Source organism: Triticum aestivum, chromosome 5B (genome assembly GCF_018294505.1).
Source record: "Triticum aestivum cultivar Chinese Spring chromosome 5B, IWGSC CS RefSeq v2.1, whole genome shotgun sequence".
Lineage (NCBI taxonomy): Eukaryota > Viridiplantae > Streptophyta > Magnoliopsida > Poales > Poaceae > Triticum > Triticum aestivum.
This window is the reverse complement of record NC_057807.1, coordinates 464,846,736-464,859,836: the sequence shown is the minus strand read 5'-3', so window position 1 is coordinate 464,859,836 and position 13,101 is coordinate 464,846,736. Positions and strand designations below refer to the sequence as shown.

General features: G+C 50.6%; 1 protein-coding gene across 1 annotated transcript in view; it reads right to left on the bottom strand.

The window, feature by feature from the left end:
* Positions 1-4,190: 4,190 nt before the first annotated feature.
* LOC123112503 (uncharacterized) overlaps positions 4,191-13,101 on the bottom strand; it is a 10,527-nt gene continuing 1,616 nt past the window's right edge. Inside the window, exon 3 of the mRNA XM_044533504.1 lies at positions 4,191-6,081. Within this exon, the coding sequence (XP_044389439.1) occupies positions 4,409-6,081 (1,673 nt within the window). The 3' untranslated portion in view covers positions 4,191-4,408. The remainder of the gene's footprint in view (positions 6,082-13,101) is intronic.

Below are 13,101 nucleotides of genomic sequence, written 5' to 3'. Positions count from 1 at the left end.
CCTAGATGGCAAAGGGGGTGGCGGCCAAGAGGGGAGAGGAGAGGGAGGCGCACCAATATGGGCCCTAAGGCCCATATCCCCTTAGGGTTTGCCCCCTTTCCACCTCTTAGGCGCCATGGGCCCTTGTGGGAGGCGCACCAGCCCACTAAGGGGCTGGTCCCTCACCACTCTTGGCCCATGCAAGCCTCCGGGGTTGGTGGCCCCACTTGGTGGACCCCCGGGACCCTCCCGGTGGTCCCGTTACGTTACCGATAAACCCCGAAACTCTTTCGGTGACCAAAACAGGACTTCCCATATATAAATCTTTACCTCCGGACCATTCCGGAACTCCTCGTGACATCCGGGATCTCATCCGGGACTCCGAACAACATTCGGTAACCACATACAAACTTCCTTTATAACCCTAGCGTCATCGAACCTTAAGTGTGTAGACCCTACGGGTTCGGGAGACATGCAGACATGACCGAGACGTTCTCCGGTCAATAACCAACAGCGGGATCTGGATACCCATGTTGGCTCCCACATGTTCCACGATGATCTCATCGGACGAACCACGATGTCAAGGACTCAATCGATCCCGTATACAATTCCTTTGTCTAGCGGTATTGTACTTGCCCGAGATTCGATCGTCGGTATCCCGATACCTTGTTCAATCTCGTTACCGGCAAGTCTCTTTACTCGTTCCGTAACACATCATCCCGTGATCAACCCCTTGGTCACATTGTGCACATTATGATGATGTCCTACCGAGTGGGCCCAGAGATACCTCTCCGTTTACACGGAGTGACAAATCCCAGTCTCGATTCGTGCCAACCCAACAGATACTTTCGGAGATACCTGTAGTGCACCTTTATAGCCACCCAGTTACGTTGTGACGTTTGGTACACCCAAAGCATTCCTACGGTATCCGGGAGTTGCACAATCTCATGGTCTAAGGAAAAGATACTTGACATTAGAAAAGCTTTAGCATACGAACTACATGATCTTTGTGCTAGGCTTAGGATTGGGTCTTGTCCATCACATCATTCTCCTAATGATGTGATCCCGTTATCAACGACATCCAATGTCCATAGCCAGGAAACCATGACTATCTGTTGATCACAACGAGCTAGTCAACTAGAGGCTCACTAGGGACATATTGTGGTCTATGTATTCACACGTGTATTACGATTTCCGGATAATACAGTTATAGCATGAATAAAAGACTATTATCATGAACAAAGAAATATAATAATAACACTTTTATTATTGCCTCTAGGGCATATTTCCAACAGCCACCACCGCCGCGAGATCCGTTGTTGCCCCTGCCTCTCTGAGATCGGTAGCCGCCCCTGTTGCCTCCCTGGCGGCCCCTGGAGGCAGCGTTCGCTGAGGACTTGAAGCCACCAGCGCCATTGCCATGATACATCTCGAGGCGCTGATCAAAGTTTGCGACCAGAGAGAAGAGATGGTCGACAGTAATGGGCTCGACGCGAACATCAAGGGCGGAGATGAGTGGTTGGTATTCCATGTCGAGGCCGGCAACAATGAAGGAGATCAGTTCCGGTTCCCCAATAGGCTTGCCCGCCGCAGCAAGCTCATCAGAGAGGGAACGCATGTGCCCAAAGAATGCCGAGGCAGATTGCGTGCCCTTCTGCGCATTGGTGAGGGCAGCATGGATGTTGTTGACGCGGGAGAGGGAGACGGCCGAGAACATATTAGCCAACGCTGTCCAGATCGCGTGTGAGGTTTCCATGGACGCCACCTGAACAAGGACCTCTTTGGAGAGGTTTCGAAGAAGATAGGCGACGATTTGTTGATCCTGTACAAGCCAGGGGGCATAGGCAGGGTTCGAGACAACCTGATCCTTGCCATCTTTGTCTTTGGTGGCTATGGTTTTGGGAGGCTCCTCTAGGGTTTTGTCGATGTAGCCATACAAGCCGGCGCCCATTATCTGGGATCGTGCTTGAGCTCCCCAGAGGACGTAGTTCGTCCTGGTGAGAGGCTCAGATGTGTTGTAGTTGAGGCCAGAGGTAGGAACGGCGGTGGAGGTGGACATGGTTGCGAGGTGGATCGACGAGGATGAGCTAGATGAGATGGAAGAGGCCTGCTCTGTATACCATGTAAGTTGATGATGAAGCGTCTCAACCCTCAACAGAGAGGGCCGCGTGATCTTATATTGATAGCGAGAGGTTTCCCTCGAGGTATTACAGGAGTCGGTTGAGGAGACCAGAAAGATTACAAGAGGGAATCCAGATAGATGAGAGAGAGAGATAAAAGGAGAGTCCCTCTACAACTAATCTATCCTATACGTGAACCTCATGCCTAGATATGACCAGAATAGAGATCGCTACAACCAGGGTCTACAAGACCATTACATAATCATGTTTAACACAATTGTCTCAAAGCATTCCGATGTTTTTTTGTGAGGGTGCACAAGACATGCAGTTACATCCCCTAAAAATTTCAGACCTAAATTCGAAATATACATGGAGAAACTAAAAAAAATATGCAAATCCAGCATGAATAATGTCACAAAAAGACAAGCATAAATGACACTATTTGCATTTGGATTTGTCTTTTTAGTTTCTCAAATGTAGATTTCCTATTTGGATCTGAATTTTGTAGGGGTGGTAAACACGTGTCTTGTGAACATTCACATGTTCTTGGAATTTTTCGAAGCATTTAAACTCGTTTTCCAATGGATGCATGGGGCATGTGAGAGTTGGTCACATGTCAGCTCTAGAATATGATCGTACTGTGCAAGAATAAGTGATCCTTAAGCTAGCTGAGCGTTTTTGGCTTTGTAATTTCACTTTCCTTGCACCTTCTTTTGTGTAATTCTTCATGGGCAGGAACAAGTGGTATTTACATATTGTTTTTCATTTCATTTCATTGGATTACCATAAATTTCGAGGGTTTAGGTCACCGGTCTCGTATTTGTACTAGCAGCAGTGATGTATCTCGTTCAGCCAGCCAGTAGTTTATAGTCAAAGGATTAACAAATGCGTCAGATGATGATAGTGGCGTTATTTATTTGTAAATGTGGTGATCATGTTAATCCTTCACATAACAATGATCTTCTTTCTGTTTGGCATCCAACATGTTAGTTTCTGCATTTTCTTAACAGCGCACGGGTGATTTTCCCCATTTTAGAGCCGATTGGACGTCAGGGTATGATCGATCAGCACCTTCACTCTCCCTCAATCTCTCCCCCACGAGTAGCTCGATGATCATTTTCACATATCACAATCGCCATAGGGCAGGGAGCCATCCGGGGGAAAGATCCCAACCCTGGTTAGGCTAGTCTGTAGGCACACAGCGCAAGTAGTCCGCGGGGTCTGATCAGCGTGAGCAATTTCAGGTCAAGTCACGTTTTTTTTTTCTCAGGCCAATGTCAGCCACCATTGGAGATGGCAAGCAAGCCGATTTTGGCACTCCGCATGGTTAAACAGTGGGCTGCGCCCCAAGGCTTTGAGGGAGGATGCGTGGATCGCTCAGATTAACATCTCTAGTGGCATCACAATAGGACGAATTTACCACTCGGCGGACCCCATTGTTCGGAAGCTCACGGCTGTTTTTCAGCACCATTTCAATCTCCATGAACGTCGTGGCTCAAATTGGTGGAACTGCTACACTGAGGTAAACATCGCACCTGATTCCTGCAAGCTTTGTTGTGGTCATTCAAGTCCTGCCTCCGGAGCAACTGGCCATGATTCTTAGTAATAGTACCATTCAGTCTCAAGAAGCATTTCATAAAATCTTCCACCATGACATTAGCATGAGCATCCTTGGCTAGCTGCATGAGAGTATCTTGACGCACGGTGCTATCCATGCCTATACCTGGCCATGGGATATCCGGCCTGAAAAAGCCCGACCCAACCCGGCCCTGTCTTGCCTGCGGGTCAGGCCTGGGCCTAGGTTTGGAGCCCAAAGGCCGGGCCTGGGCCTGCCATATTTGCGATTTAACAAAGAGGCCCAGCCCAAGGCCCGGTGGGCTTTTACGTTGACGGGCCAGGCCCGGGCCTGTGTTTTCTGCTTCGGGTTTGGTTAGGCCCGGCCCGATGGATGGCCTGGTATATCCATGACCCCTAACAAGGCTAGCAGAATATATAACACAAATTCCACACAAACCAATAAAACACCACTATCTTTGCATATGTCAATTCTGAAATGATACAACAATAATAGTGCAGATGACGCGCACCGTCTAATAGAACAACAAAAATTCCACACAGGCAATTACATGACGGTTTTTGCATATGACAATTTTGAAATGATACAACAAATAGTTCAGATGACGCGCACCACTGGGATAGAGTATTACACTCGATACAGTGCAGCAGAAATAAAGCTTTTCAAGAGAAGAACAAACAAGAACGCTCGCACGATAGTGGTACATGAAAGCAAGCAGCTAGAACTGAAATTACTACACATCTCCTTGGGATGGTTGGCGCATGGGCATGGTGTTGTTACCTTCCTCCCTGTTAATCTTGAGGATGCCAGCATGAGTAAGGAGGACCCAGATGTGGGTGAGAAACTCTCCTCCCTTTGCGAGAAGTTCCATGTGCCCTTTCACATTATCAGATGGTGCGATGTAGAGGATCTTCTCAGCCCAGAAATCCGCAAGTATCTTCCAGCGAAGAGCACTGCTCGGATTGCGCTCTAGCTGCTTTCCAAGCTTCACACCTCTCATGAAGATGCTCCTGTCTTCCACTTGGTCTTGTAAACCATTCATAGCCTGGTGAATATTCTGGGATGCATCAATAGATCCAGAGGCCAGGGGTAGAAACCCGTTTACCAAAAGGGAAAAAACATTCCACCATTTTAAACCAAGTCCAACATTCCGGGATCCTAGAACTTCGTATGCTTTGCGTTCTACATCAACCATGGCCAGCTTTGTATCTCCGAAGTATCCTGGAAGCAATTCTGGTGCAGACTTCATCAAGTATGCACAATATCTTGATAGGCTGACTGAAACATTCTTGTTGAACTTTGTGTCTTGTTCATTTTCAGATGTCCCATTCAGTTGCTCCCCGTCTCCAGTAGGGGGAATCATATTGCAGTAATCAGTGGCGATGTTCCAAATTAACATGATCTCTGCTTGTGAATGACCATGCAATGCCCAAGAAAACTCTGCAAGCACACCGTTCCTCTGTAATGACCCTTCTCCATTAGTTGGTGGACCGGCGCATGATATTAGGGACCTAGCAATAGCCCGCTTTACTGTCTGCAACTTGTTCACTGGGTAACAGTCCCCAGACGAATCAGCGGCGGTAATGTGTGGAATAATCGAGTACTGACCAATCTTATTCTTCCAGTACCCAAATATTTTGAATCTGCTAATATAGCAGATAAACTTCTCAATGAAAGCATTGTGTTGATAACAAGATATTTTGAGATAGATACAAGTAACTGACACCTTGCACCAATCCGAGGCCAGATAGAATGCAGCTTGAAGAAGTTCAGTGAGAAGGAATGTGGCCAAAACAAGGAGAGTGATGATCTCGTCAGCCCTTTTGCTGTGCACTTCAATGACAGCTTTAAGTGTCTTGACAGATAGTGTACTCTGCACGACAAAGGATACACATGTGGCAACAAGAGCAATCCTCACAAGGAAGAGAAAGAAGAATACTCCCTCAAGTTCAAAGATGATAGCATGTTTTGTAAAGAAGTAGTCATGGCAGAACCCCAACTCCATTTCAACAATCCGGAAAGGTCTCTCATAGTCATCCTGATTTTGTAGTAATCCCTTGAAGACAAAATCACGGGTTTCATCAAGGTGTTCCTCGGCGAATGACAACCCATAGTAGCGCCGCTTCAATAGCTCATACATGGCTTTAGCCAGACACAAGTCCTTGAGCTCCTTGCAGTGAACAGTACCTGAGCGGAGGAGCCTGCCTTCACAGTGCCAGATCTGGTCGATGGTGACACGACCCCAAAGTCCATAAATTTGAACAGGGTACTTGTAGCCTTTCATGGTGGCAGGATCGAACCCATCACCATCATCAGCAGGCAGGTTCTTCATGAACTTGGCAACTCCTCTGGCAATGAAATAGCCAACCTCAACCAATACGCATGCAAATTCTCTACCTATGAGTCCTGTAAAAATGACAGTGGCAGCCAGATAAGTGAGAACAGTTGCAGGAGACTTAATAGTTGCAAAGTTGTTGGAGGCTCGGTAGGAATTATCCGTGCTATAGGAGAAAAGTAGGCCCGAGATTGATATAACATAGACGAAATACTGGAGAAAATTGAAAAAACTTCGCTTCCATTGCCTGTTGTCGTTGAGCTCATAGGCCTTGACGGCGTTGGTGCACCCAGCGGCCATCAGCAATGAGACAGCCCAGATGGGGTACATGACATTCTTCACCGGAGAGGACTGCATCAATCCCAGGGTGTAGGCGATAGCTGGGAACGACACAGTGTAGGTCACCCACGTACCAGCTTGAACCAAGAAGTTGGTCGACTGCCGCCTCAAGGACCCAAGGATGAGCTGCAGGAGGAGCAGCAATACGATCCCTGACGTGAACGCCTCCACCTGGATGATGATCCTCCGTGGCTTATTCAAGAAGGGGGAGAGAGCCTCCATCGCAGCCGTCATGTTGATGGATCTTTGTGGCTCCATCACACTACCTTATGTGATGCTTAATTTGCTATGGCGGTGTGGCGTCTTGGATCTGAATCGAAGAGGATTGCTGTTAGCTAGCTAGGATGTCTAGTCCAAGCTTAGTTGTTTCCAGGAGGAAGAGAGCTATGATATGCTGCGTGCCTGCGTGTATAGAAAGTATAAATTATAGTGGTTGCCTCTTCAGCGCGAATAGAGCTACTGGATCTGAGACAATACCAATACAATAAGACACGACTAGGGAGTACTGCTTCGCAAGGTCTTCCATTTGGTTCGAGGTAGCTGCTCCCACTTCAATGTCAACGAAGCCATGTGGATTGATTAGTTTCCCAGCTAATGATGATGAGTATAATAAGGCGTCTTCAAAGTGGACCCTCAAACTACTCGCAACCGTATGGACTGCATGGTTCGGGCATGTTTAACCATCCAACGTGTGAATGTATCGGTCCGGACGCACTTTTTCTCGCAAAGTCCAAACAAACTAGGGAATGGGCCGGGGGGCTTGCGGGAGTTTGGGTAGCAGCCACGTAGGTTTCCGACACCCATGGCCCACCCCAAACCCCTCCCGGACCCCGTGCCTCCACCCTCCTGTCTTTCTGTGCATCTATTTTCTCTCTTGCCTCCACCGTCGCTCCACCACCCCGGCTGCCCCGACACACCATTGTCGGAACTCGACGACTCCGTCTCCTCCAACGTTACACCCAGGCTCCACCCCCGCTTGTCCTCCGCCGACGTTCCACACATCTTGTTAGAGTACGTAATGGGCCTAATGGGCCATTAGTCTTAGGGTTAGAGATAACCTTGCCTGGGAGTCAAGTAAACCTCTCTATATAAAGAGAGGAGATGTATCAATCTAATCAAGCAAGAATTAAGAAGGAAATCCCTTCCCTCTTGCCCGGCCGTGGGCAAAAAGGCCCCCGGCCGGCCCTCTCGCGCCCTCCTTCTAGCAGCACCATAACAATTTGGTATCAGCTAGCTTTGGTTCGATCATGTCTTCACCGCCGTCAAGCCCGTCTCTTCCGCTGCCGGTCACCTTGTCGCCTCCGGCGACCACCACGGTCGTCGTCCCGCTCCTGCCCGCGCCGGGGTCCTCCGTCGCGCCCGCCCCCGCCGTCCTCACCTGGGAGGAGGTGTCCGGGGTGCTGCGGGACCTAACCCAGGCGGTCCAGGAGATCCACCTGTTCTTGGCCGGGTCCTACGGGCCACACCCGGCTGCGACGCCCATCGCCGCCCCCGCGCCGCCGTGGCTGCCGTGGCAGCCGCAGCACCAGGCGGCCTTCGCCGCGCTCGTCGGGCCGTTGCAGCTGCCATCCATCGCCACCACCGCCCAGCCCTGGCTGCAGTGTCAGCCGCCGCTCCTGGCGGCCTCCGCCGCGTCACCGCAGCAGTCGTTGCCGCTGCCCGGCGCGGAAGCGCAGCAGCCGCTGCAGCTGCAGCAGCCACCGCCGGTCAGCTCTGCCGTCCAGTATGGGATGCCCTACGACAGGAGTGCGACGACCTCGTTCCCATCAGCACCGCCGCCATCCCAGGGCGTCCACATCCAGCAGATCAAGTCCCCGCCGTCGCCGTCATCGCTTCCGTCTTGGATCGCTACCAGCCACGTGTCGGCGGCGGTGAGGCTGCACGCTGCTGCACGCGGCCTCCTAGCGTGTCGGCTTGTGTGGGAGATGCGTGGTCTGCAGCTGCCGCTCCTCCAAGTTGCCCTTCGCTGCGCAAAGGACCTCGATCTCGTCCGCTGCGTCAGGGTTCTTGGGCATGCGGTTTTCCCCGCGGGCAGCGACCTCAAAGTCTGCGACATCGGCGGTTGGGGGGGCACATCCCTCCTCGTCATTCTCCATCGCAAGCTCTCCACTCTTCCCTGTGCCGTGCAGACCAACAGCCATCCAGCGGGGAGAAGGCAGGGTGTCACCGACAGGAGCGCACCGCGTAGCACCACTGCTTTCCGCCGCCGGCCGCCGCGAGGGCGCCTCTACTGGTCGCTCTTGCAACCACTTCCAGGTGGCCATACACATGCACTCCTTTGGTCCAGGTGGTGTCCATGGGATCCATGTGGCTGTACACGTGCATGTCCAACGTGCGGATGGTGTCCACTTTTTGTTGAAGGGTCCAAAATAAAGCGTCCCAGTCCATTTCAGGTTGAGAATAATAAAACAAGCCGAGATGTAAAAGGCTTGTTTTTAGGTGTTAGGTTTGTGTTGCGTCGAGTCATGGTTATAAGTTGGTTAGGCTGCAGCTCGAGGACAAGCTGCATGTCCAGGTGGGGTGTAGTGTTAGAGTACGTAATGGGCCTAATGGGCCCATTAGACTTAGGGTTAATTAGAGATAACCTTGCCTGGGAGTCAAGTAAACCTCTCTATATAAAGAGAGGAGATGTATCAATCTAATCAAGCAAGAATTAAGAAGGAAATCCCTTCCCTCTTGCCCGGCTGTGGGCAAAAAGGCCCCCGGCCGGCCCTCTCGCGCCCTCCTTCTAGCAGCACCATAACACATCTCCTCCGTCCGCTGCACAGGTACCATCCACCCCTACGGTACTCACCATGCCCAGCAAGTGTTCGGTGAAATGCCCGTGCTAATTTTTTTTGTCCCTTCTTTTTTTGAAGCAATGGATTCGGATATGGAGTACATATACGAGAACTATGTTGAGTCATCCGACGGCTCGTTCGATGAGGAGGACTACACGGATGAGACGGCGAAGATGCAGGCGGTCATTGCAAACATAGAGCGTGCGGAAGAGGATGTTCACAATTTCAAGGGATCGATCAAGGGCCATTTGACGCTGATGGATGACTACTTTGCCCTGATGCCCTATTCGCTGACAATTTAGCTGGCGCTTTTGGCTGCCAAAAAATGTTTTTGATCGTCTCTACCATGGTGTCCAGTCCTTTGATAACTACTTCATCTTGAAGACGGATGTTGTGGGAAGGATTGGGTTCTCTGGTTACCAAAAGTGCACGGCTGCACTGCGGATGCTTACATATGTCATAATTGCTGATTCATGCGACGAATACCTACGGATATTTGAGAGCACATGCAAAGATGCCATGGTAAGATTTGCTACTGTTGTGGTCTCGGTGTTTGGACCTCAGTATATGAGAGAAGCAACTATCGCGTACACCGACAAGATCTTGGCAATTTGAAGCTAGAGGGTGGCCAAGTTTGCTCGGATCTCTTGACTGCATGCATTGTAGATGGAAGAACTGCCCAAAAGCTCTACAAGGGCAATATCAGGGTCAGGTTAAGAAGTCCACCATCATTCTTGGAGCAATTGCATCACATGATCTTTGGATTTGACATGCTTACTTTGGCATGCCCTGGTCTCATAATGACACCAATGTGCTGCAGTGATCCTCATTGTTTGCTAGACTGACTGGAGGGAAAGCTCCTCCTTGCCACTAAACTGTCAATGGGCATGAATACAACATGGGGTACTATCTGGTCGAAAATATATATTCTCCGTGGGCTACCTTTGTCAAGACTATCTCTGATCCAGTTGGTCAGAAAAAGTCTCAGCTTAACCAAAGAGAAGAAGCGGCTAGAAAGGATATTGAGAGGGCATTTGGAGTTCTGCAGGTTCATTTTGCAGTTGTTCGTGGACCTACTAAATAATGGGATCCAGAGACCTCGTGGGAGGTGATGACATGTTGTTGATCATGCACCATGATCATAGGAGGATGAGGGTGAGGATGCTGCCTCAGCCCTTGAATTTCAGAACATGGGTGAGCCTATATCGAACTTCTAGAGAAGAAATTGGACACATTTGATGAGTTTGTTCAAACGCATCAAAAAATCCTGCATCAAGCAATTCATGAGCAACTGAAGGAAGATTTGATTGAGCATATGTGGGCGGTTAAACGGGACAACTAGTACCATCAACAATAACAATGACAACAACAAAGCTTTTAGTCCCAAACAAGTTGGGATAGGCTAGAGCTGAAACCCACAAGATCTTGCAACCAACTCATGGTTCTAGACAAGAATAACAAGCTTCCACACACCCCTGTCCATGGGTAGATCTTTGGTGATACTCCAGTCCTTCAGATCTCTCTTTACGGACTCCTTCCATGTCAAGTTCGGTCTACCCCGACCTCTCTTGACAATATCAGCATGTTTTGGCCATCGCCTATGCATTGAAGCTTTTGGAGGCATGCGTTGAATATGACCAAACCATCTCAGACGATGTTGGACAAGCTTCTCTTCAATCGGGGCTACCCCAGCTCTATCTCATATATCATCATTCCGGACCCGGTCCTTCCTTGTGTGGCCATACATCCATCTCAACATGCGCATCTCTGCCACACCTAACTGTTGAACATATGTCGTCCTTTAGTTGGCCAACACTCCACGCACCCCTGTCCAAGGCTAGTTCTTTGGGGACAACTACTAATGTCCTAGTTAAATTCATGTTTGAACTACTATAATTTGAATACTTTGCTGGACTGTAATATTTAAATTAGAACTACTGCTGCATTTGAACGATCTTTAGCTAAACTGAAACTAGATATGCAACTATTTAGAGTGTGCAGACTGGGAAAAAAATTGGGGACAGATGTACGCGGCTAGCTTGGATGGCCGGCTCCCGCAACCATGTCCATGGACTGATCCTCCCTTGTTCGCGGACGGAAGTGATGTCCTGTTTAGGGGTCAGCGTTGGAGATGCCCTAATCCCGCCGTAGTAGCATCAGCATAACATATAGGTACTATAAGCAGCGCTTTGATCGAGAGACTGAGGAGGCAAGCCAAAATATTTCCTCACTTGGGTCTACATTCAAATTTGTGAAATAGTCGTGCTATGCAAACAACATAACGGCACAGATTCCTGCATGACGATAAAATCCAGCCGGTCATGCATAGGATTGAAAGGGCACCAACCGCTGGATTTGCTGGTCGTGCAAAGATCGGGCACTTAAGTGTCGTGTGTGGAGCAGTTTTGTTTGCCAAAATACCCATGCTTTTGCACTCACATTTGGAATGCCACCAATTTGGCCCCATATGGCTTGCCAAATTTGGGCACTAAGACATGGACACTGGGTATTGACCAGAATCACACGGGAAGAAGCACCTAAGGGGATAGCTACAGGAAAGTAGGAAGCCTACTCTTTAATCAAGATACATTTTTTTTTCGAGATTGACGGGGGGGTCAAACCCCACCGCTTGTTATATTCCAACTCGAGGAGTGACTTGGCAGTCAGTACAAATACATGAAGGCGCACACAAAGTGCAAAGGAAAATTACAGAGGACGGCGCCCAGGAGGAGAGCCAAAAACTAGAGAAAGAACGAAGTAAACAGAGGGGAAGGTTGGCACAGAGACCAAACCGAAAACCCTGGTAACCAACACCTCAGGAGCAAGCTCCGCCGAGCAGCTCGTTCCACCATCAACAAAGAACCACAAGAAGCCCTAGGGAGAAAAAAGGCACCAAAACCGGCAGCTCACAGAGGAACATCATTGGCACGAACGAAGGGCGTCGCATAGCCGAGTTCGTGCGGTGACACCGGTGTGCCACCGTCGAAGCCGCAAGACGGCGCTCCACCGAGACCGAAGGGCACGACACCGGTGTATCGTCGCCGAGGTCGAAGGGCAGCTTGCCGCCAAGGCCACGCCAGGATATCCACGCAAGCGTCGTCTGGGCCACCATGATGCATAGCCCTGTCCATAAGGATAATCGAAGTAGGAGCATGCCAAGAAGCGTCAATGGCACGAACGAAGGGCGTCGGATAGCCGAGTTGGTGCGGCGGCACCGGTGTGCCGCCGGCGAAGCCGAAAGACAACGCGCCACCGAGACCGGAGGGCACAGTACCGATGTACTGCCGCCGAGGTCGAAGGGTAGCAAGTCGTCTAGGCCACCCCAGGCGTCCAGGCAAGCGCCAACAGAGTGTCCTAGGACAAAGGCTTGTTAGGATCCTAACCGAGGTGAAGATGGAGCAGCAAGGGGCGGATCCGCCCAGAGCAGAACAATCCAAGACGATGCCCCCAACGAGGAATTGACGTGGAGACGTCGACACCGCCGGACTCGGGGAACCCGGGTCCGAGATTTCTCTCTGGATCAAAGAGCAAGGGGGAGAGGACGGCAGTGCCAACTCGACGCCTCCAGGAAGGAAACGGCACCCGTAGGTGTCGCCGTCGATTGAGCTTTTACCCGACATTTGCATCCTCCACACTGCATCCCGAGGAGATTGGCCACCCACCGCCGAAGCCCAACATCTAGGCAAGAGCCGGGCCATGGGGGTGCCGAGGAAACAAGCTGGCACGGCCAGCAGGAGACATCAGATCCGACGAAGGGGAGGCAGCCCGCAGCCGGGGAGAACGGCGGCAACGAGCAGCCCGCCTCACCACGAGGAGGCGACGACGACCCAGGCCATCAGGGAGCAGCAGCCACCTGCTGCTGCAACTGCCGGACGAGGGCTGCCCAGTCACCGCCGAACGAGCGAGGGGGAGCCGTACCGCGCGAGCCCCTGGATCTGAGTGGAGCCGCCGCTTTCCCCGCAGGCCAGAGGA